Raw genomic sequence first — 26059 nt, forward strand, 5'->3', positions numbered from 1 at the left:
TCTGTATGAGTTTCTTTTTTAATACATATTGAAAATAATTGTAAATTTTTCTTTTTAAATATAGTTACAAAGAGCTTTTTAAAATATTCAGAACAATATATGCATATGATAAAAAATTACTTTATCAAAGTAAGGCATCCCTCCATCTCAAACTTCCAATTTCTTTTCCAGAAGGAACCAGTTGCCAGTTTGCATTTCTTTCAGGAATAATCTAGCCTACTTTTGTTGTTGTTGTTGTGTTTTAATTTAACTTTGATTTTTGGAAAGTGTTGTATTCACAGTTCTAGTTCAGACTTTTTCACGCGTGCATAATATTGCATTGTATTGATATATCATACTTATTTAAAGCATTAGACTATTTCTACTCTTTTGCTAAGGTCAATACTGCTGTAGTAAACATGCCTGTACATATCTGTTTTTCTTTATATGCAAGTATTTCTGTAGGGTGAATTCTTAGAAGTAAAGTTACTGTGTCAGAGAATGTGTGCAGTTTAAATTTTGCTAGCTATTGCCAAATTGTCCTTTAGGAGTGACACCTCTATAGTATATGAAAATTAATGTTTCCTCACCCTATTCCAGCCGTATATATTATCGAATGTGTCTAAATTGATTTTAAAGGTTCTTTTTTAAAAATGTTTTTATATTCTTATAATTTGAAAATGTTTATGTTTTTCTATTTAATTGGCAATTGTTAATAGTGCTTGCTTATAGAACAAGGTCATTGTTAATAGTGCTTGCTTATAGAACACCATCTGATTATTAACACTTCAGTTTAACTAAATCTTTGTGTGAATGTTTTCTTACAGGTTCTGTATGTTCCTGATCCTGAGTATGTCTCCAGTGTTGAGAGCTCTCCATCTCTAAGCCCTGTAAGTCCTCTGTCACCAACATCATCTGAGGCTGAATTTGATAAGACCACTGTAAGTATCTCTGCTTTGCAAAGATGGCTATGAAGAAATCTCACTGTGTCTACATTGACTGTCTTGTTTTTTTCATTCCATTTTGACTATGGTTAGAATGAAATATTTCCTTTTTATTTTGTTGCTTAAGTTTGTAAATCCCAGCTTTAAAAATAAGACAGTCTTATGAAACCGTATAGCTTAAATTGACTTACCTTTGTAGGTGGTGGTGGTGGGCCAAAAATATTCATCAACTCTTATTTTTTAAAGAACATATATAATTTAACTTACAAAGGAATCTTACCCAAAAAAACATGACATTATCACAGTAGAGGAACTTCGTGTCCAATTCGATGTTTATTTCATCTATAAATAAATGAGTATATAGTACTTAGAACTCTTAAGTGAGTTTAATTTTGACACACTGCCTTTTAAAAAATAATTTATCATCTTGGTCATCCAAGAATTGACATAGTAGATTAATTTATGTGGCATTTCTAAGGAATGAGTGTTCTAATAACTTACATTTTACAAATGAACCTCAGGGAACTAAACTTCATTTAATAATTTTGATTAAAATCTTCTGAAAGGAATTATATATTTATTTGCCTTTCTACATAAATTAACTTAACGCTAATCATAATTTTCTGTTTTCATAACAACTATTGTTTACATGTAAAAGGCTGTTTCTTCATTAAATGGCTACATTCCTGTGGGAGATTCTTCTGTGTTGTTTTCTTGACTTTAGGAGACAGCCTTTTCTTTGTCTCAATCTGCACTCAAAGCTTAAGATACCAGATGGCAAGCAAACTAGTAACAAAACAAATTATTAATGTTAATTTGCTTATAATTATTTATTTATAAGCTCTGGTATACCACTTTTTTATAGAATAAATTACATGATATTATTAATAACTATTTTTCTCCTTGCCTGGGAACTTTTTTCTGCATGTGTGTCTGTGTGTGTGTGTGTGAGAGAGAGAGAGAGAAATGAGGTCTTTTTCATTTATTTGTTGGATATCTTATTTATATAATTATGGCAATACTATGCTTTAGAATGCAGTCACATGAAAGGAATATATTACATTTGTTGTCATCATTGATAAAAATAGAAGTCAGGTTTTAATGGTAGGTATTACTTACCAAGTGACACAATACCTTTTTGAACATAGCCATGCCATTTTCCCATGGGACTTACAAAGAGATGTACTCATAAGGGGCAACGACAAAGTAACTACGTAGCCTTAGGTTAATTTAGCCTGTGTTTCAAACCCTAAAGCAGAATTATGAAAATCTAAGCTGTAGCGTCATGCCTGACTAGAAACCTGTGGGCTCTCTTCGTGTTCCTCGGCTTTAACCTAAATCTGCCTGTCTACTCGCTTTCTTGGAAGGTATAAGATCAAAGAAAACAAAATGTTGAAAGTTAAGGGAGCAACAAGGCCAGGCCTCAACCTGTGTGAAAATGTGCCCCTTCTTACTTTTGCCATTTGACTGAAAGAGATGGAGAGGATAAAATTATGTGAATGATCTTTTAATCCTCAGGGACTGAGCTACTGTCAAAGATGGACCAAAAAACTTCCTGTAATTTGGCCAGTGATATGAGTAAATTCTTTGTCCCTGGGATAGATAAAAAAAAAAAAAAGAGGTAAGAGATTCCTTAAAGAACTAAAAGTACACTTAACATTTGATCCAGTAATCTCACTACTAGGTATCCACCCCGAGGAAAAGAAGTCATTATATGAAAAAGATACATGCACATGCATATATAGCAGCATAATTTGCAATTGCAAAAATACGGAGCCACCACAAATGCCCATCAGTCAACAAGTGGATAAAGAAAATGTGATATATATAGATATACCGTGGAATACTACTCAGTCATAAAAAGGAATGAAAGAATGACATTTGCAGCAACCTGGATGGAATTGGAGACTATTATTCTAAGTGAAGTAACTCAGGAATGGAAAACTAAACATCACATGTACTCACTCATACGAGGGAGCTAAGCTGTGAGGATGCAGTGGCATAAGAATGATACAGTGGACTTTGGGGACTCGGGCAAAAGGGTGGGAGCAGGGTGAGAGATAAAGGATTACACATTGGGTACAGTGTACACTGCTTAGGTGATGGGTGCACCAAAATCTCAGAAATCACCACTAAAGAACTTATTCCTGTAACCAGACACACCTGCTCCCTGAAAACATTGAAATGGAAAATAATTTAAAAAAAAAAAAAAGGTAAGAGAAGAGTTTGTGAACTTCTCTTTACATGGAATGATACTCTTTACCGCCATCAAAGAGATTATGGGCAATAGTTAGAAATAATTCTTACAACAGTGATTGTGTAAATTTTAGTTGTATTTTTTTTATCTAGAATTATATTCATTACCAGGCTCCAGAATAATATTTCTATGACTTTCTGCATATCTCAAGTGCCTATATTTCTATATTCTAATTATTGGGTTTTATGTCTCCCATGCTGTATAAATCCCTTAGAAGGAAGGATATTATGTTTTATTAGATATAGTTTACATTTTCATTACACTAATTAAAATAATGTCTATTAGTATTGTTGTTATATGTTTTTCCCAGAAATTGTCAGTTTATATTTCCAGCAACCACTGATAAGTTTTTTGAATGTCCAGCTTAGTAGTGGTTTACTATGAGGCTAAAAATATGTTCCTGGCTTTGTCAGCATAAAGACTTTTATTGGTTTTTGAATAATTCGTTTTCACTTAAAAATATTGCATTTTGAGAATTTCCATGGAAAACTATTTTTTCTTTATTTTTCACTTTTTTTTGTTCACATATGGAAGAAGAAACATAGAAGGAGATAGAACCAAAGTAATGGTAAAAATCATAAAAATAGCTAAAATGTAGTATTGCAGCAGGTATAATTCTAAGCACTTTAAAAGTATTATCATTTATTCCTTATCTCAAATTTATGAGGTAGGCACTTGGCCTGGGTTTCTGTGTTTGTCCCTCCAGACTTACTCTGTATTCTCTAGTGTCCTTTGAGTGGTAGACTGCATCAGTGGACTCTCTCTTGCCCTTTTGCTTCTGTTGGTGGTGTTCTTTCTGGAGCAGTTGCAGAAGATAAAGAGGGAAGGAAAGAGAGAATAAGATGGGGACATATTTATTCTCCTAGCTCCTTCCCTATAAGGTTACTCCGGAGTGACCACATTCTTCAGCATCTCTTCTCATCTTTTGTCAGCCCTTTCCACAGAGCCATCTCTAAATTTAGGTATCTGTTTCTCTCCCTTACCTCTGTAGGGATAGAGGAGTCTTCTGTTATTGTTCACCCTGGGTTTTTGTACACCATATGTACCTTTGTAAATAGTTCCATAATTAAATCCTCTTAAAATTACTCAGTTTCTACCAGGCATAGTGGCTCACACTGGTAATCCCAGCACTTTAGGAGGCCGAGGCAGGCAGATCACTTGAGGTCAGGAGTTCAAGATCAGCGCGGCCAACATGGTGAAACCCCGTCTTTACTAAAAATACAAAAATTAGCCGGGTGTGGTGGCGGGCACGTGTAATTCCAGCCACTCAGGAGGCTGAGGTGGGAGAATCACATGAACCCAGGAGTCGGGGGTTGCAGTGAGCCGCGCCACTGCCCTTCAGCCTGGGTTACAGAGTGAGACTCTGTCTCAAAAAAAAAAAAAAAAAAAAAAAGCTCAGTTTGATGTGCCCTCTGTTTTTTTCTAGTACCTGACCAATAACTATTTTATCCATTTTATAGAGGAGGAAGCAGAGGAAGAGAAGTTAACTATTTTGTGTTTAAGGTCACTCAGCTAGTAGCTAAGCTAAGATTCTAACCCAGATGGGCTTGGTTCAGAGCCCATATTTTTTATTACTACTTTATAGCTGGAAAATGATAACTCAGAAACACTACTATTGCCCAATAAATAATTGGACCCAAAGAGTTAGATAATATTTAATCATTATAAAAGTCGGTATGATAATAGCTACCACTTCACACTATCATCTTCCTAAGATTCTTTAATCTCTCATTTTTTGAATAAATATAGAAACCTGCTTTTGTTTTGTACGCCTTTGGTTTTTCTCCTTTGTACCTTAAGTTCACCCATTATGCTAATGCCATTTTAGGCTAAAACTGTTAATGTGTTATATTCAGGATGAAGTTCAGTGGAACAATGTTTAAAATAAGTAATATGAAAAAATGAAATAATTTTTAAGTTCTTATGTTTATATTAATATACTCTATTGAAGGGTGGGATATGCAGATAGTCGTATTCTCTTTAAGATAAAACACGGTAGAATACTCTAATCAATCTAAAATATAAAAATAGAATATTGATAACACTTGAATTGGATACACATGATGATAAGACCATATAATTTTGAAAAAAAAATAATTTTAAGAGATTCTGGGGAAGGCCTAGGAAGTCCTAAAGGAGGAAAGAGGAAAAAGTATAAAACAGCAATAGAAAGTAGGCATATTAAATCTTCCTTTTTAAGGATAGGCTGTGATAATACTGCTACAGTGGCTATTGTTTTTTTACTTAAAGAGTGCTTACTGTGTATTTACTGTGTTCATTTCAGAATTTTAATTAATCTTTAATACTTTAATAACATTTTAATTACTTTAGACTTTTAATTAATCTTTAACCCCATGAGGTAGGTATAATAATCATGATCTGTATTTTTTTTTTTTTTTTTTTTTTGAGACGGAGTCTTGCTCTGTCGCCCAGGCTGGAGTGCAGTGGCGCAATCTCGGCTCACTGCAAGCTCCGCCTCCCGGGTTCACGCCATTCTCCTGCCTCAGCCTCTCCGAGTAGCTGGGACTACAGGCGCCCGCCACCATGCACGGCTAATTTTTTGTATTTTTAGTAGAGACGGGGTTTCATTGTGGTCTCGATCTCCTGACCTCGTGATCCGCCCGCCTCGGCCTCCCAAAGTGCTGGGATTACAAGCGTGAGCCACTGCGCCCGGCCCATGATCTGTATTTTTAAAAACGAGGAAATTAAGGCATAGAGAGAAGAATGATGGTTAGGAAGTGGTAGAATTGAGATCGAAAACCTGGCAGTCAAGGTCTAGATTCTGTGTTGTGTTCTTAAGTACTTTTTGTACTACCTAAGTAATGAAATGATGACTACTAGCAAGTGCAGGTACTCCATAACTGAGACATATGATCTAAATTAAATATATGTATCACAATTTGTAGGAACTAGGAAGTTTGTAGTAAAGAACTGTGTGGAAGTAATGCATGAAATTTTTGCTTGGCCAAAGCAAAAATAAAAATGTAGAAGATTTAGAAATGTTGTTTAATTACCTATATTAATTTCCTAGTATTACCATAACAAAGGGTGACAAACTGGGTGGGTTACAACAAAAGAAATTTATTACCATACAGTTTTGGAGGCTGGAAGTCTGAATTCAGACTGTTGGTACAACCATGCTCCTTTTGAAACTTGTAGAGGAGAATCATTTCTTGCCTCTTCTAGCTGGTGTTTGCCAAGTCTCATTGGCATTCCTTATCTTGTAAATATATCACCACTTTCTGCCTTGCTTGTGACAAGTGGCCATCTACTTCCTATATGTATGTCTTCACATGGTGGTCTCTTCTTTATATAAGGAAAACAGTCAGATTAAGGGCCCACCCTACTCATGTATGACCTTACCTTAAATTAATAATTACATCTGAAAAATCCTATTTTCAAATAAGGTCACATTCTGATATACTGGAGGTTAGGGCTTTAGCGTTATCATTTTGGGGGAGACAGTCAACCCATAACATTGCCTCATAAAATTATAATTATATAGAATTTATATTATGGAGTTTTATTTATATTATAGAATTTTATATTTTTTGTCTTTGAAGAAAAGGGGGAATTTAGAAAACTTTCTAATTCTAGTCAAGTAAGATTTTTTTAGAGATGTTTAGTTAATTTTCTTCATTTAAGATATGTTGAAGGGTAAAGTTAATTTCTCATAGGGTTTTGGAAAGCTTGTGAATATTTGTAAAATATTGTGAAAACCTTTTTAAAAAGCTTCTCTTTTTTTTTTTCGAGACGGAATCTCGCTGTCACCCAGGCTGGAGTGCAGTGGGGCGATCTCGGCTCACTGCAGGCTCCTCTTCCTGGGGTTCACACCATTCTCCTGCCTCAGCCTCCCGAGTAGCTGGGACTACAGGTGCCTACCACCTCGCCTGGCTAATTTTTTGTATTTTTAGTAGAGACGGGGTTTCACCATGTTAGCCAGGATGGTCTCGATCTCCTGACCTCGTGATCCGCCCACCTGGGCCTCCCAAAGTACTGGGATTACAGGCGTGAGCCACCACGCCCGGCCAAAACTTCTCTTTTTTAATCATGATAGTCACATAATTAATTGGCATCTTGAAGTAGTATGCCTGTATACCTGAAAATAGACATTAATTACAAGTAATAGCAGACATGCAAGAAATTAAAACAATTTTAGTTAGGAATATCAAAGTAGTTGAAAAGGTTAAATATCGCCTGTGCTTCAGGAATTGCTTTCACATGTGACATCCTTTAACAGTTCACAAACATAACCTCTCTTTTCTGTCTCTCTGTGCATATATAGAATATATATTTTTTAACTTAAAATTAAAGGCACTAATATCTGTCACATACAATATTATATGTTATATATAAAACATGTTTTATCTCTTTTATAGAATATATAAATTGTAATTTTTTCCTAAATTATGATTTTAACTTTAATGCTTTTAGACTTCAATTTTAATATACATATATACAACTTATGCGATATATAACATATTAAATGCAAGCTCATATATTATAGTAAAACTATAAATATCAATACCATGCAAATGTGTAACTAACACATAAATCATATATACCGCGTTCATATTATTACATATAATTTAGCTTTGATGCTTTTAAGCCTATTTTAAATAACAACTTAGTAAGGAATTGTTTTTTAATATGTACTCTTTAATAGATTATGCTGTAATTATACCTTGGTCTTATATTCTTAGAACAAAATTTTATGGTTAGTATCTGAAAAATTAAACTTTATAATAGGACTTAGTGTTTGTGACGATTTTAGGAAACAAATATTTTATATAGAAGAAATCCCTATATTTTTAACATCACAAGAAATGGGTAAATTACTGGATGAGATTTTTTTTTTCCTAGATTCCAGATGGGAGCATTATTTCCATAATTAGAATTAAAAATTGATCCTGATATTTTAATTTTGTTATTTTATTCTGTATTTGATTTTAAACATTCTTAAGTTCTTGGTCCCAGGAAGTAGAGATGATTAAACATAATTTATAGAGAGTAAATGGCAATCATCATATATATTGGATTGAAAGAAAAATACAGTATACACTGGTTTAAAAGTAAATGTTTTCTTTAAAGGATATATCGTATATACGTTGCATGAAGTAAATACAAATGTCGGTATTTCTGTGCCTGTGTGGATTTTCCTTCTCAATCTTCCTTTGCCCTACCTATGTGTTACTAGAGAACGTTTCTACAAATTTTCAATCACAAAAGAGCAAAAATACAATAAAGCCAAGGCAAGAAGGGAAGTGGACAGTTTGGAGTTGCTAATTCATTTATGGTAATGGTTTATAATAACATACAAATCATATTGTATAATATATTCTACAAAAAAAGATAACTCTAGGTGATTATTAAACTTTTTGTAAATCATTTGCCCTAGCAATGCTTTGCTTTTTTACATTTGAATATTTGGGACAATAATGAGGCTAGATAGATAGATAAAGATATTTATATTTCTATATTTTTAAGGACCTTCTCTCGTGGCTAAAACAAAAATTATACAGACAAGCATCAGCAAGCCCTCAAATGAGCTGCAAAACCACTGCATTAATAATCACAGTTTAAAAATAGCGTTCAAAACCATCTACCTAGGGATACTAATACTTTGAATAGTGTACATTTATGTAAGTTACAGTGAGGTCTGGTAATTCCTCTGAACAACTTTGATCTTTTTTGAAAGTAATCTCCTTTTTTGTGCTTTGCTTTGAGCATTTGCTAATCTCATATTCTTTTTAAAAGGATTACATTGACAAATTGGTATTGCTATAGATACTGAGTTCAGACTTTGAGGTAACCTCAGAGATCATGTATTGTTCAAAAAGGCATATCTTCATTTAAGGAAAGCATATGACAATGTTCATATATATATATATACACACACACACATATTTATGCTTGTGTGTGACTAATGTGGTTAACTCAATTTTGGGGGAATTGAGGAATCACAAAATTTGTTGATAGCTTTTTGCCAGTTTGCAGGGGACTCTCTCATAGCTCTGCATCGGCTGTTTTTTTCTTAGCGTATTTATGAATTGTTTGGTAGAAGATTTGAAAGGGAAGCGATACAGTAGTATATATAGTTAAGCTCACTGGTTTGTGTGTTGATAACACAGGTTTGCGTCTTAGCTCCTTACTCATTTGTCAAGTTATTGAACTTGGTTAAGCTTAAGTTTCCTTAAAAATTAAGGTCATAGTATACTTCATATAAGTGATTGAAAAATTAAATGAAATAGTCCATATAACACTTAGAAATAACAAGTATTTATAAATATCATTGAGATTATTATTAATATCACTTATTTATTTGTGCTAACTGAATTTATATGTGCTATAAAACTCTTAGATATAATAACTACCAAAGACAACAGGATGAATGCAAAGTTATTAATTTGTATTTTAAAATGAAAAGATTGAGGAAAATTTTTTTAATAGATATTAATGATTGAACAGTGTCATGAAACTTAAAATGTCATTCCATTTCACGTTTTTTAAAACAGTGGAATTGTAGTATATCAAACATAGTTGTTTTGCAGTATTTTGCATTTGTCTGTCCTTCCTTCAACAAACACTTGTTGAATATCTGCCCCAGTGCTCGGAATTTAGCCCTACATTTTAGGTGGGATATATGAAAGGAGGTGTAAAAATTCTGCCCTCATGTGGGTTGAAGGAATTAGATCCATGTATTAGGGGAGAAAAAGTTATGTTCAGGTTTGATAACTCTTTTCAGATATCTCAGTTTATGATATTGAAGAGAAGGCAGTATTGTTTATTATTTCTAAATGCCAAATCAGAGCTATTAGGTAGAAGTTACAAAGTGACAGATTTAAACTCAAAGCTCAGAAGAATCTTGCTTCTATGAAAACTTCTTCAAGGCAGTGTGGATTTATTCATATGGTATGAAAGCCTTTGGAAGTATTTAAAACACATCTGTCTAGCTTTCCTACAATGTAAAGAATATTAAACTTTGAGGGGAATTGTGGGGAGTAGTATTTAAAGGACCTGTGAACTTGGAAGTAAAAAATTTTAAGTGACCTCTAACATTTTTAAAAATAAGAGAATATAATATAAGCAGCAAATACCTGGCATACCTGTGACTTTGTCCTCAGTAGAATTTACAGATATTTTCAGATCACCTTAGAATTGTTACAGAGAACACAAAATGTTGCTCATGGCCATTATATCACAATTTGGATTCAAACTTGTGATTATCAGAGTCCAGAGTCACCACTAAATCTTGTGTTATCTAATATATTCATAAAGAAGCATATATATATGTATATGTATATGGCCGGGCTCAGTGGCTCATGCCTGTAATCCCAGCACTTTGGGAGGCCGAGGCGGGTGGATCACGAGGTCAGGAGATCGAGACCATCCTGGCTAACACGGTGAAACCCCATCTCTACTAAAAATACAAAAAATTAGCCGGGTGTGGTGGCGAGCGTCTGTAGCCCCAGCTACTCTGGAGGCTGAGGCAGGAGAATGGCACGAACCCGGGAAACGGAGCTTGCAGTGAGCCAAGATCGTGCCACTGCACTCCAGCCTGGGCGACAAAGCGAGACTCCGTCTCAAAAAAAAAAAAAAAAAACGAAAAACAAGAAATATATATATATATATATATATATATATATATATATATATATATATATAACTATACCTCTAGTTTGTTTCCAAAAAATGTTTTAATACTGTGTTGTTTCAATTTAATTGTTTTTCCTTATAATTCTATATTTTATTTTGACCATTCCAAAACATTCTGAGAAGCCGGTTCATAGGCTTCACTGTAAGAATGGTCAGTGGCACCAAAAAAGTTAAGAAGCTTGTCATCTAGTGGAATGGGATTTGTCAACTGTAGCTCAAGATTTAAAAGGCTATTCCAGTGAATGGGTTCTGCTGTGTACTTAGATACTAAGGCAAGCTTTCCACCTTTTTTCTGCTCCCAGCACCTGATGGATATTATATTACATGGTCTTATCAGAGTCAGTGGTTTAATTCAGGAGCATCTGAATATGTGTGCACGTGTGTGTATGTGTTGGGCATGGGTACAAGAGATGTAGTGTTCAGTGTTCTCCAGATGATTTTATTTTTTAAGTTTATAGATAGATATGTGTATCTCCCCATTAAAAATCACTATAAATGTAAGTTTAACCTGTGTTTGTGATCTTTATTGAATATGAAAATAGTGCCACTTTTTTCCCATAATTTCTGCGTAAAAATATTTCGGGCTGACTTCCAGAATGTGGTGAAATGAAACAACACTTATTGGGGAAAGCTATTCATTTGACTTTTTAATAGTGTGCTCATTTTTATTTTGTTTTCTGCTTTTTTTTCTTTCCTTTTTTTTTTTTTTTTTTTTTTTTTTTTTTTTTTAAAAAAAAGAATCCTGATGTCCATCCAACAGAAGCAACTCCCTCATCTACTTTCACTGGTATTCGACCTGCACGAGTTGTATCTTCAACTTCTGAGGAGGAGGAAGCATTTACTGAGAAATTTCTTAAAATTAATTGCAAATATATTACCAGTGGCAAGGTAAAGAATGACACTTTAGAGAAGACCTTTAATCATGCTTTAGTTATTACTAATGTATGATAGTTTGGCATTTACATTTTAAGCCATCAATGTCAGCAAATGCTTGAATATTATAAAAAGGTACTAGTGATACTATTATTTTGGGTTAGTATGGATGTTGCTTATAACTTAGAGTCTGGTGATCTGTTGTAATTGTTAAAGGTAATGGAATATAAATAAATTCACTAAGGCACAGCTAAGTTGCTGTTGGTAGGATATTTCAAAAATGTCAGTAAAATGATTGCTGCTGGATACTGTGTGGAGTTGAACTTCTGTATAACTAGTATAGCATGCAAATAGGAAGATATCTAGTATTTATTGAGTACCTACTATATGCCAGAGACTATTTGAGGTGTCTTAATTATTTTATTAATTCAAAACAATCCTGTGAAATAGGCAGTCATATTTCTTTTCCACAGGGAAAAACAAAACAGGAAAGGTTAATAGGTCCAAGATCTCTCTATAATGGCCAGAATTCGAACCTAGTCAGAATCTTTTTTTTTTTTTTTTTTTTGAGACGAAGTTTCGCTCTTATCAACCAGGCTGGAGTGCAATGGCGTGATCTCAGCTCACTGCAACCTCTCGCCTCCTGGGTTCAAGCAATTCTCCTGTCTCAGCCTCCCGAGTAGCTGGGATTATAGGCACTCGCCACCACATCCGGCTAATTTTTTGTATTTTCAGTAGAAACGGGGTTTCACCATGTTGGTCAGGCTGGTCTCAAACTCCTAACCTCAGGTGATCCACTTCCTCGGCCTCCCAAAGTGTTGGGATTATAGGTGTGAGCCACCACACCCAGCCCAGAATCTATTTTATCTACTTCACTTTGTTGCTTTTCTAAGCAAAAACTTCTAATCTGAAAAGAGAGTATAGTAAAGTAATAGAGTTGGAAAATAAACTCCAGGTTTTGCTCAAAAAATGTCTATAACATGATACTGCCTTTAGAAGTCACACATGAAAACTATTTCTTTGTAGTATAATTCATAAATTTATGAGTGTTTGAAACACATAATAAGCATTTAGTGGTATGCATTTCACCCTAAATATTGTTTTAAATGTTGTGTTTTCATTTTCATTTACTTTAAAATATTTTCTCTTGATTTCTTCTTTGACCCATTTGAGAGTGTTTTATTTTTCTAGATAACTGTCTTTTACTAATTTCTAATTTGATTCTGTGTGATCAGAGAACATACTACTGTTTGAAGGCTTTATTTAGACCTGTTTTATGGTCTAGAATGTTGTATGTTTTAATAAATGTAATGTGTGCACTTTAAAAGACACATTTGTGTTGGATGGAATATTCCACAAATGTCAATCAAATCAAATTGAGTGATAGTGTCCTGTATTTCTGATTTTCTGCCTATCAGTTATTGATAGAAGAATTTTGAACTGTCTCACTGTTGTTGTGGATTTATCTGTTTTTGCCTTTCAGTTCTATCAGTTTTTTTTTAATGTATTTTGAAACTGTTACTAGGTTTAAAAATGTTTAGGATTCTTATGTTGTCTTGATTAATTGACTTGATCGTCATTATGAAAGACGCTCTTTATTCTTGGTAATACTCTTTGCTGTGAAATCCACTTTGATGTATACTAATATAGTCACTTTAGCTTTCTTTTGATAAGTGTTAACATGGTTTATCTTTTTCCATTCTTTTATTCATAGCCTGTGACTTTAGAAAGTGAGTTTCTTGTAGTTAGCATGTAGTTGGATCTCACTTCTTTAGATAATCTTTCCCTTTTCATTTAGCGTTTATAATATATATATTATATATATATTTTATATATATATTATAAACTCTAAACAGCCACTAATATAACAGTGTTACAGCTAATAAGCCAACAAAGGAGATGACATAAAATTATTTTTAAAAACTCAATGTGAAAGAAAGCAGAAAGACAGAACAAACAAAAAACTAATAGCAAGATGGTAGAGTTAAACATAACCATATCAATAATCACGCTAAATGAAAAGGGAAGGATTATCTAAAGAAGTGAGATCTAACTACATGCTTATATATATTATAAATATATATAATATATTTATAATTATAATGTATACTATATATAATATATTTAATATATAATTATGTTACATATAATTACATATATTTATATGTATATTATAATATATATCTTTAATATGTCACATTCTCACTTTAAGTAGCATTATATATGCCACTTTACATATGCTATACACACCTTATAACAGTATACTTTTATTTCCCCCTTCCAGCCTTTGTGTTCTTATCGTAACACCTCTTATTTCTACATGTTATAAACACCACAATACATTGTTATTATTTTTGCTTTAAAAAGTTAATTTAAAATAATTTTTAAAATAAGGATAAAGTCTATTATATTTATCCACTTCCTTATTCTCTACACTTGTCATTCCTTTTTTTATAGTTGCAGATTTCCATTTGTATCATTTTTCCTTTTATTTCAGGACTTCTAAATTTCTTACAGTGTAGGTCAGCTAGTGATAAATTCTTTCAGTGTTTATTTGCCTTGAAAAAGTCTATATTTTTCCTTCTTTTATTAAATGTTACTATCATGTTTATTTATATTTTCTTTTTTTTTTTTTCTCTCCGAGACAGAGTCTCACTCTGTTGCCCAGGCTGGAGTGCGGTGGCCTGATCTCAGCTCACAGCAACCTCCGCCTCCCAGGTTCAAGCAGTTCTCCTGCCTCAGCCTCCTGAGTAGCTGGGACTACAGGTGCACGCCACCACATCTGGCTAATTTTTGTACTTTTTTAGTAGAGGGGGGGTTTCACCATGTTGGCCAGGCTGGTCTCGAACTCCTGACCTCATGGTCCACCTGCCTCAGCCTCCCAAAGTGCTGGGATTACAGGTGTGAGCTGCCGCACCCAGCATGTTTATGTATATTTTCAAAATTATGTGTGTGTTTATAAAAAAGGATCCCTAACTTTTAAATTCTATGCCATTTTATCTTTTTTTGGTCCATTGATTTTTTTTTAATTAATATACTTTCATTTTTAGAGCAGTTTTAAATGTACAGAAGAATTGAGCAGAAATTAGAATTCATATTTATACTCTTCCCCTTTCCCCAGTTTCCCTTATTAACATCTTGCTTTTGTGTGCTGTATTTGTTTCAATCAATGAACCAGTATTCAGGCACCAAGGAAAGCCCCTAAGTTTCTCTCTTGTACATTCTATGGGCTATAACAAATGTATAATGACATTTATCTATCATTACAGTATTACCAGATTAGTTTCATTGGGCTAAAAATCCTCTATGCACCACCTATTCATCCTTCCTTCCCTTTCTTTCCCTGAACTCCTGGTAATTAATGGTTGTCTTACTCTCTCTATAGTTTTGCCTTTTTTTAGAATGTCATATAGTTGGAATCATAGAGTATGATTGAATGAATTCATATTGGCTTCTTTCACTTAGCAATGTGTGTTTAAGATTCCTCCATGTCTTTTGCGGATTGACACCTTAATTCTTTTTACTAATATTACTGAATATTCCACTGAGTAGTTGTACTGTAGTTTATCCATTCCCCTACTAAATGACATCTTGATCACTCTTAAGTTTTGGCACTTGTAAATAAAGCTGCTCTAAACATTCATGTGCAGGTTTTGTGTGGTAAGTCTTCATCTCAGGTAAAATAGCAAGAATCATGATGGCTGGATGGTATGGTAAGACCATTGTTAGCTTAGTAAGAAACTGAAGAACTCTCCTCCAAAGGATCTGTGCTATTTTGTATCCAATAAGCAATGGGAATCCCTATTCCACAGCCTCACCAACATTTGATGTTTTCAGTGTTTTAGACTTCAGCCATTCTAATAGATCCGTAGTAGTAGTATCTCACTGTGTTAATTAAAAATTCTCTAATGGCAAATTATATTGAGCATCTTTTTTTTTTTTCCATTCAAAAATGACAAATTCTTTAAATCAACAGACTCATCTTCCTCAAGCCCCAGACCATGGTAGAGAGTCCTCCCTCTCTGTCCCCTCACCCCACCCCTTAGCCACAGTGAAGGGAATGGAAAAATGAGAAGCTACGAGGGCCTCTGCCAGGGAAGGCTGCCCCAGATGTGTGGTGAGAACAGTCAGTGCAGCTGTGGCTGGGGCGGCAGCTGCCACAGGCTCCTCCCTATAAATTAAGTTCCTGCAGCCACAGCTGTGGGAGAAGCATACTTGTAGAAGCAAGGCCAGTCCAGCATCAGAAGGCAGAGGCAGCATCACTGACTCCCAGCCATGGAATGAACGGAGGGCACAGAGCTCAGAGACAGAACAGGCCAGGGGGAAAAAGAAGAGACAGAACAGACCAGGTCATGGCAATGAGGGACTGAGGCCCCTAAATTTTGGTCCCAGGGGAAAAGAAGAGGCCAGTTGGTCCAGTTTTGATGGGTATCGGGAAGGGAACGTATTAGTAAGCACGGGGGAGAGGCTGCCAACAGGCACCTCAGAGTGACAGGACAGGCTGAACCCCCCACCCTGACAGAAGGGAGCTTAAGAGCTCTGGGGGCTCTCTGGGAATGTCACTGCAAAAATATATATCTACATATATATTAACCATTCGTGGGAGGGCAGGGGCAAGGCCTGGGGTGGGATCAGAGGATCTGGCATGGCATCCCGTAGCCAGTCATGCCTGCCTGAGATGCCCCGCGGTTGGTGCCCATCTGTAACCTGATCACATTCTTGCCCTCTTGCAGCTGGTTATCTGAGAAATTCTGAGGATTCTCCTTGGATTTCTTAGGGAACCAGTTGGGATCCCCAGAGAAGAGCCCATCATCCCGGGCTGCCGCCAGTCCACCCAGATTCATCAGCGTCTGCTGCACACAGGCCATGTTCTTTCCTTCCCAGAGGTCCACAGTTTGGAAGATATCAGTGGTGTTAATGCCATAGCGCTCAGCTGCGTGCAGGAACTGAGAGATCTGCTCCATCTGCTTACAGGCCATGATGGAGGCCTGGATCTTCTTTACTGGGGCCTGCCCCTCAGGGTACAGTGCATTAATGAGCTCACCTAGCACCGTGCCATCCTTGAGCCAGTTCTGGAAGTTCTCGCGTCCAGGCTGGGGCCAGCCCACATCCTTTCGGCACTGGGTGGTGATCCACTGGATCAGGATCTGCTCCAGATCTGCATCATACTGTTTCTCAATCTTCTGCTGCACCTCCCGGCTCAGGCCATATGCAGGTCCCCTGTTGGCCATTCCAATGGGTGGCAGTGGCTGCGGGGAGCGTTCAAGCGGGCTGGAGAGCGGCGCACTCACTCAAGGCAAGGGCTGCAGCTGCCGAGCGTCTTCTTATATGCTCATTTTTCTACCCAGATATCCTCTTCATTTTCGAAAGATATTTTCACTAGACAGAATTTTCAGTTGATGAAGTTTTATTTCTTTTCAGAACTTTAAAAATTTACTCCACTGTTTTCTGGCTTGTATTTTTCTAAAGTGAAGTCTTGCATTATTTTTATGTTTGGTGTTCTGTTAAAAAATGTATCTATCTTTGGTTGTACTTAAGATGTTCTGTTTATCACTGATTTTGAGCAATTTTATTAAGATGTGCCTTGGTATATTTTTTCTATTTGTTTTGCTGGGGGTTCCTTTAGCTTGGTTCTGTAGGTGTATAGTTCATGCCAAATTTGGAAAATGTTTGGCCAGATTTCTTCCAATATTTTTTGTCTCCCATCCTCTCTTTCCTCTTCTTTGGGAACTCCAATTCTGCATATTTTAGGCTGCTTAACATTGGGTCTCACAGCTCCCTCATACTCCATTCATTTTTTGCCCTCTCTTTTCATTTTGGATAATTTTAATTGCTTGTTTTTAAATTCACCATTTTTTTTTCTGCCATGGCTAATCTACTCTTAATCCTATCCAGCATTATTTCATCTTATACATTGCAATTTTTCTCCCTGTAAGTTCATACTGGGTGCCTTATATTTTCCATATCCATACTGTGTATGGTCTTCTATATTGTTGAATATGGTTATAATAATTGTTTTAACGTCTTTTTTTTGTCCCAGTTCTTTCATCTCTGTTACTTCTGGGTCTGTTTGCATTTATTGATTTTTCTCTTTAATGTGGTTTATTTTTTTCTGTGTATTTACATGCCTGGTAATTTTTGATTGGCTACCAGACATCATGAATTTTATGTAATTGGATACTGAATATTTTTGTATTCCTATATATATTCTTGCACTTTTTATCCGGGACACAGTTATTTCTTGATCCTATTGTGGCTTTTATTTCTTTGATGATCATTTGGTAATGGCTTGTTCATAAGTTTTGTTAGGACCAGAATAGCCTTTAGTCTGTAGCTAATTTTTCTCCTTACTAAGACAATAATACACTTGTAAGTATTCTGAGGCTTTGTAAATACAAGTTTTTTTGCTTTAATGTTTAGTGAGAACACGAGCTATTCTTACTGTGTGGATGCTGACTATTGTTTCTTCTGCTCCTTTCAAGTACTCTCTTCTTATCGTTGGATAGCTGCGATACATGTAGGTGGTAATCAGTACTCAATTCAAAGCTGGAAGAGAACTCTTTGTAGACCTCTAAAGCTTTCTCACTGGACAGTGCTGATTTCTGGGTTGTTTGTGTTTTGCTTGTTTTTTCTCTGCCTGTGGACTGGAAACTTTCTCCACTCAGTATACTTGGGTAATCAAAGAGCTGATCTTATGTGTTTTTCCTTATTCAGGTATCATTGCCTAGCATTCCAGTGTCTGAAAACAATTATGTCACATATTTTGTTCATGTAAGTTTGGCGTGTGTGTGCATGTGTGTGTTTATTGTAGTTTTAGGCAGCATTGGTTCTTGGCTAGAAGCAGAAGTTCATTTGATATCTGAATAAAAATTTTATTTAAAGATCAAAGCAAAGATAAGGAAGGTCATTGGCAGGATTAGGAATGATCTGCAGCCTAGTGTTTTTGGAACGTAATCCCTTGTTGTAGGCTAGCTCTGTGTATTCTGCTGCACAGAAAGAGATAAGCAGGAAGTGGTGCTTTCTCATGGAAGTCGTTTTTTCTTTTTTCATCTTCCTACAAGTTGATTATAGTAAAGATTATTTATGTAACAATTATGGACACTTATTAACAATAACTGTAATGGCTAAGTTATTGTGGATGTAAGACTGAAAAAATATCAGTACAAGCTTTTCTCTTTGCTAGGATGGATTCCCAATTATAATGATTTTATCTCTTAGTATTTGCAGAAATATTGTAATGTAAGTAGTAATTTTTCTTTTGCAGATAGACTTTATTTTTTTTTACTTTATTTTCTAATAGAAATAATTTCTCCTTAGAAGATTAGTCAGGTAATTGTACATAAGGAAATGGAAGTTGTTAATACAAAAGAATAATCTGTGCCTAAAGTTTCTGAAGTTCATGTGGATTAAGTAGATACTTTAATTGAAAACGTCTTGCTAATAATAGTCTTAATGTAATGCTGATAATATGTAGGAGTTATGAAATATTTTAAAAATAATGAGATGGGAGTGCTTTAGTATGAGTTTATGATTTTCAACTTGATCAAATGAATTTGAGAATTTACTTTTTCAAGACATTTTCATGAATTTTATGTTGAAGAAATGTTTCTTTTGGCAAACTCTTGATTTATGGAGAATGACGTCTAACAGATTACCGTAGAAAGCCCCAGCTGTACGGGAACTTTGAGTGTGTAGCAGAGGGAAAGAAACTTAAAGAATATATCAGTGTGTCTTTTTAGTAATAGCACATAAGGGAGATTCCTGGAAAGTAACATTAGCAGATTGATCAGTCTAGTGGGTAGGACTTCAAACTCTTTCTAATCCAAAAAGTAGAAGCATGGTTTTGAGATGCTTTTCAAATGACTTGTATAGTTACAGTACTAGGATTAAGGTATTAAGGTATATAGAGAATTAAAAGCATCACCAGTATACTGGGCCTTTTCTGTCATACATAGCTAGTTATCACTGACTTTGTGAAAATCTTTCTAAAAGATAAAATGTAGTATTATGCTAGTGAACCAAATAATTGGTTAAAACTAATGCAAAAGTGAAATTTATGAAATGAAGAGTAACCTGAAGTGTTTCAGAGAATTTAGAGCTTGATTTTTTTTTATTTCTAGCTGATTGCTTCGTTTCCTTTCTCAAATAAGTTTACAGAAGATGGGAGAGAGGAAGTTGTGAAAGATCAGAAATCTTTAAGTTGTTTTTTTAAAATATCAAATATGCTCTATCCTTGATTATCTACATCTTGGATTATCCTTGACAATGTAAATGTTCTCTACAATGTACTTTACCATCTCTCATTGACTTGAGTTGGTATGTGACCCAGGAATACAAACTGATGTGTATGGGTCTCATTAAAATATTAATTGAAAGAGAAATAGGCTGTAGTTTATATAAAGTTACTCCTATTTAGGTAGTCCATGTCCTCAACTAAAAGAGGTGCTATTCAGAGTTTCATATGGATTCCCTCTCCCTCACCAAACTGCACACATACATATACTCTTCTCTCCAATATTGTGTGCATTAACTGTATATGATCTTGAACATCCGCAGTAGCTTTTTTTCACGTGTGATTGGATGACCATTTTCTGTAGATTTACTTTTTATTTGATCATTTTTAAAAGCAATATCTGCCTTAACTTAATTTTTATATTCTTAAAGTTAAACCAAGTGAATTCACAGAGCTGAATATGGACTTTGGAGGAGGATATGATGCCAAATCAATCAGGATTTGAGTTTTTCTTTTTCTTTGGATAAGAAGCTATTTCGTTTATTTTTAAAATTCTTTCTGGCTCTTCATTTTTACAGTTACAGGATATATAGTGGACTGAAAATTTGAAAATGAAATTAAGGAATGTTGCGCCCTTCGAGTGATTATAGTTTGTGACTTGGCTACAGAGGAATTATATATAGCATAAAGCATGAACTACCTGAACTTCAAATCCTAGCTGTTTAGGACAAGTTTCCAGGTGTTTCTCAGCATTAGTTTCTCTATCAGTAAAATGGAAATGGTTTTACCCATCTCAGAGCTATGGTTGTGAAGATCAAATAAGCAATATGCATATAAAGCATGGTACATATGAAGTATTCAATAAATATTCATGTTAGTATGATCAGCTGCCTGTGGACCCTAGTTTTCTCATTTATAAAATAAGGTTAAACTTTTAAGATTTGTATCACTATTTATTTAATTGATTAATTAATTTATTTATTTTTTGAGATGCAGTTTCACTCTGTTGCCCAGGCTGGAGTGCAGTGGTGTGATTTTAGCTCACTGCAACCTCTGCCTCATGGGTTCAAGTGATTTGCATGCCTAAGCCTCCCAAGTAGCTGGGATTACAGGCACATGCCACCAGGCCCAGCTAGTTTGTGTTTTTTAGTAGAGATGGGGTTTCACCACGTTGGCCAGGCTGGTCTGGAACTCCTGGCCTCAAGTGATCCACCCACCTCGGCCTCCCAAAGTGCTGGGATTACAGGCGTAAGCCACCGTGCCTGCCCTGTATCACTATTTATATAAATATATTTAAAATTTTATAGCTTTTCATGGTGAGTTAAAAGTATATATACACTATATACTTTAGATGTCATATAATCTACGTAATTTTACAGATGAAGAGATAAGCTCAGAGACTCCTTGCCCAAGGTCACAAATCTAGGTAGTAGCAGAGTCAAGTGGAAACAGATTTTTTAAAGAGCTGTTTTAAAGATATTATACTCTTTTCGTTTTATAATATACTGGATTGGATTATCAACATTATTTATTGAGTCTGCACTGTGTACATGACACTGTATTGGTACTTGTAGTGAGGGAATAACACAGGAAGCAGTATGCAAATTAACATAAAAGGTGGCGCTTCTTACCTTACTGAAGTTACATTTCTGATATGAAGTAACTCAGTATTTTACTCAATTTGCAAATTTTATTTCCTTACTTGATTGTCTTTGGGGGAATATGATATTCTACCTCTCCTAAAGAGGAGAATTTACTGGGAAAACTTGGGTTTTAATAAAAATGGTTTCATGAGAATGCCACAGTTCCTGAGTGTACTATTTTTATATATGGCCTAACATCAGAAAAAAATTAGTAAAAATAGCTAGATAATTTTTGAAATATCAACCTTGAGGATTAAATGTTACTTTCTTTTTTCACCTTAGGGCACAGTCAGTGGTGTGCTGCTAGTTACACCAAATAATATAATGTTTGATCCACATAAAACTGACCCTTTGGTTCAAGAGAATGGCTGTGAGGAATATGGCATCATGTGTCCAATGGAAGAGGTGATGTCAGCTGCAATGTACAAAGAAATTTTGGATAGCAAAATAAAGGAATCCTTACCCATGTAAGAGTGATATTTATATTCCTTTGCAACTTTATTGTATCTAGATAGTTGACCCTTGTCTAATACCTTAACTATTTTTACTAGTTTTCTTACAGCTGCCCTTTATTTTGTCAATAATGAAACAAAAATATATGCATTATTGAGAAGATTATTCTTAATTTGCACCTGGGATAGTTAGGAATTATCTTAGATTTGTATTTGCGTATGTGGTCAGAGAACCAGATATTTGAAAAGTAACCTATAGTGCCCATTAAATTCAGTGTTTACCAGCCTTTTTATGCTGTGAGACTACAGTTTGGACACAGCTTTTGAAAGTAATATGCTTGTCCAAAATAATGGCCAGAAAAAAAAGGAGGAATGGGAAATAAAAGGAGAAAAAGATAAAAGATAGGTATACAAAGAAAGGAAGGAGAAGTAGCAAGGAAGGAAAATGATAGGTACTAGGAAATAACCTCCTCATTCCTTCATACATGACTACCAACATTTTAAAATTGTCTTCACTTTAACTGATACTGATATTTATATCCCTGTATTAGCCCGCAGGAATGATAGCTGTTTTAAAATTAACCCCTGTAGGGCAGAGCAACTTACAAAGGAAAAAAGGAACAAATTATTTTTGTTTCTGAGGAAGACTAAATGAATTGGTAGAATATCTGTGACAGAATAAAATCCTTTGCTCAAAAGTCTCCACTGTACCTTCCAACCAACAGATATTATTTTGACTTGGTAGACTAATCTTTAGAGCTGCAGATAATTCCTAGAAGGTGTTAGTATCCCCTGTGTTAGTTATATTTGTAGATCATCATCCAAGGCCAGTTTCAGCAAATAAGGATTATTGGGGGTTGGATAATGGGATGAGACAAAGGTAAAAGAGTGAAGGATTAGATTAAAGAAGAGGAGGGATATGTCCTCCTTTTCTTCTTCTTTCTTTTTTTTTTTTTTTTTTTTTTTTTTGAGATGGAGTCTCTCTCTATCACCCAGGCTGGAATGCAGTAGCACGATCTGCAACATCCACCTCCTGGGTCCAAGCAGTTCTCCTGCCTTAGCCTTCCGAGTAGCTGAGAATACAGACACCTGCCACCACATCTGGCTAATTTTTGTATTTTTAGTAGAGACGGGGTTTCATCATGTTGGCCAGGTTGGTCTGGAACTCCTGACCTCAAGTGATACGCTGGCGTAAGCCTGCCAAAGTGCTGAGATTATAGGTGTGAGCCACGATGCCTGGCTTTGTCCTTTTCCATTTGTGATATGGTACTTTGGGGTTCTCTTATTCTGAACAATCCATCACTGTTCTACAAGGATGCTGTGTAGCTCTTCCCTTTCAAATCACTGTTTTGTCATTCATTGTCACCTGGGAAGTGTCACCTGGATTTAAATATTTAATTTCTTCAAAAAGAAATATCTTTAAATTCTGCCTTATGGATTGATTAAAAACAATATTTGGCACAAAATTAGATAAATAAAACAAACGTATGCCAAAAATGACGTATAAGATTTGATTGCTTTTCTTCTGTCTTAAGCTCCTTGGGAGGTTGATTTCAAAGGTATTATTAAGGTATTACATTCAACAGTAGCAACATCATTGACATAAATGTTTAGCCTTTCAGCATATTAAATCTGAAGAGTATAGCACTTTTCTAAATATATATCCTGTCACGTTTGTTATATTTATCTCTTACCTTTAAAATTAGGGTCTTCTAATTTTTTAAGTGTACAGATAAAATTTCTGAAAACTTTTGCCCTGTTCCAACACCCTATAGATGCAGTTTGAGTGCATCACCAGTAGATGACACTATTGTATATTTAATAACTAACTAGATTCTTGTTTTTTTAAGATGAATCAGATACAAAGGCAGCAGAGATATTGACTTCAACTAATTAATACTTTAAACATTTATCCATCCTAGTTATAGAAATTATGCATACTTGTTGCAGAAAAATTGGAAAATACCGAAAAGCGGAACAAGAGAAAAAGAGTTACCCAGCTTCACCATTCGGAGATAGCCAATTATTTTTGTGTTGACTTATTTTACAGTCTTTCCTTTTCAGCATATTTTACATGGTCCTCAAACTATATATGTATAAATGTTAATACTTTTTTTCATTAAGAACTCATATAATTTTCATTTATCACAGACTTCTTGTAACCATCATTTTAAATTAGCAACTTACATTTCATGGTATAGAGGTTTACACTCCCTCTTTCCAGAACTTAACTTTTGAACATTAGTGTTTACATATACAAATGTCATTAAATCTGAAAGTCTAGACACAGTTATGAACCATTCATTTGTCTAATATCTAAACTTTTTACCTGAACAAGTTCTCTTAGAGGTGTTAAAGAGTATAGTTGTTAGCCTGAAGATTTTCTCTAAATACTTTTGCTTGAGTTCTATTCAGATTGGTTTTAAGCCTTACATTTGAGCCATATATTTTAATTTAAGCTCTATTTGGATGTAAATAAGCACTGTGTGTGTGTATGTCTATGGAAATCAGTTTATTTTTACTTTATTGGGAGATTTAAAATTTTAATTAAACATTTCTCTGTGTTTATTTTCCGTATTCCATCAGTGAGTAAATTTTAGTTTAGAATTACAGCTTTACCCAGGATTTATGTCACCAAGTTCCCTTCAAGTAGATTACTTGCAAGGAAATCTTACTTTGATATTTCCTAAATATTAAGCAATTGATGTAAATGTTTGACTTAATTACTTGATTTATAGAATTACTTGGTCTATAAACTTAATTATTTGGTCATATTGAATAAATCAGATTTTTATATTCTCTGGAGATACGTGCTACATCCTTTTGTTAAAAAGTCTTTTTAGTGATACTAATTCTGTGTTCAGTGTGTGGAAAGTAAAATACCACAATTTTAAAAGTCTAATTATTTTTAATTTTGTTTAATGACAGAGAAATAGATCAGCTATCAGGAAGGGACTTCTGCCATTCAAAGAAAATGACAGGAAGTAACACTGAGGAAATAGACTCAAGAATCCGAGATGCAGGTAATGATAGTGCCAGCACTGCTCCTAGGAGCACTGAGGAGTCTCTTTCTGAAGATGTGTTCACAGAATCAGAACTTTCCCCTATACGAGAGGAGCTTGTATCTTCAGATGAACTGCAACAAGATAAATCTTCTGGTGCGTCATCAGAATCTGTGCAAACTGTCAATCAGACTGAAGTAGAAAGTCTGACAGTCAAATCAGAATCTACTGGTACTCCTGGTCACGTAAGATCTGATACTGAACATTCTACAAATGAAGTTGGGACTTTATGTCATAAAACTGATTTAAATAATCTTGAAATGGCCATTAAGGAAGGAGATCAGATTGCAGATAACTTTCAAGGAATATCAGGCCCTAAAGAAGACAGCACAAGTATAAAAGGTAATTCAGACCAGGATTCTTTTCTTCATGAGAATTCTTTACACCAAGAAGAGTGTCAAAAAGAAAATATGCCTTGTGGGGAAACAGCAGAATTTAAACAAAAGCAAAGTGTTAACAAAGGAAAACAAGGAAAGGAGCAAAATCAGGACTCAGAGACAGAGGTAGAAGAGCTACGCAAACTTTGGAAAACCCATACTATGCAACAAACTAAACAGCAAAGGGAAAATATTCAACAAGTGTCACAAAAAGAAGCTAAGCATAAAATTACATCTGCTGATGGACACATAGAAAGTAAGTGTTATAGAGTAAATAAAGTTAGTTCATCTGATTGTATGGTGTCTCCGTCTTTCCTCACTGACTCAAAAGCCACTGTACCTTAAGCCAACCTGAAGGATAAGCGAGTGACCCTTGACTGGTGATTCTCTGGGGACAAGTATATACAGTCTCCAGTGTCTACTGTCTTTTCTTATCCCACAGGTGGATCGTACACATAATGAGCATCATTGCTACCCACCATGTTTAAACATTCTTGGCTCACTACATCCTATCGTTAAACAATTTATTTCTTGAGAAAGTGCACAAAAGCTGTATAATACCTTTGATCACTCCATTTTCTCT

At 34.8% G+C, this 26059-nt stretch overlaps 2 protein-coding genes across 17 annotated transcripts in view; one reads left to right on the top strand and one right to left on the bottom strand.

Annotated features, from left to right (window-relative positions):
- OXR1 (oxidation resistance 1) overlaps window positions 1–26059 on the top strand; it is a 490018-nt gene that overhangs the window by 417643 nt on the left and 46316 nt on the right. For all 16 annotated transcript variants that reach the window (XM_063642917.1, XM_055287029.2, XM_055287030.2 and 13 more), the window contains 4 exons: window positions 807–920; window positions 11575–11724; window positions 21868–22052; window positions 24966–25732. In XM_063642917.1, the coding sequence (XP_063498987.1) occupies window positions 807–920; window positions 11575–11724; window positions 21868–22052; window positions 24966–25732 (1216 nt within the window). The remainder of the gene's footprint in view (window positions 1–806; window positions 921–11574; window positions 11725–21867; window positions 22053–24965; window positions 25733–26059) is intronic.
- Window positions 15705–16998, bottom strand: LOC129486712 (transgelin-2). Its single transcript, XM_055287047.2, has one exon. It carries the CDS (start codon window positions 16938–16940, stop codon window positions 16341–16343), a length of 600 nt encoding a protein of 199 aa, XP_055143022.1. The 5' UTR covers window positions 16941–16998; the 3' UTR covers window positions 15705–16340.

The sequence above is a fragment of the Symphalangus syndactylus genome, chromosome 7, assembly GCF_028878055.3.
Source record: "Symphalangus syndactylus isolate Jambi chromosome 7, NHGRI_mSymSyn1-v2.1_pri, whole genome shotgun sequence".
Classification (NCBI taxonomy): Eukaryota; Metazoa; Chordata; class Mammalia; order Primates; family Hylobatidae; genus Symphalangus; species Symphalangus syndactylus.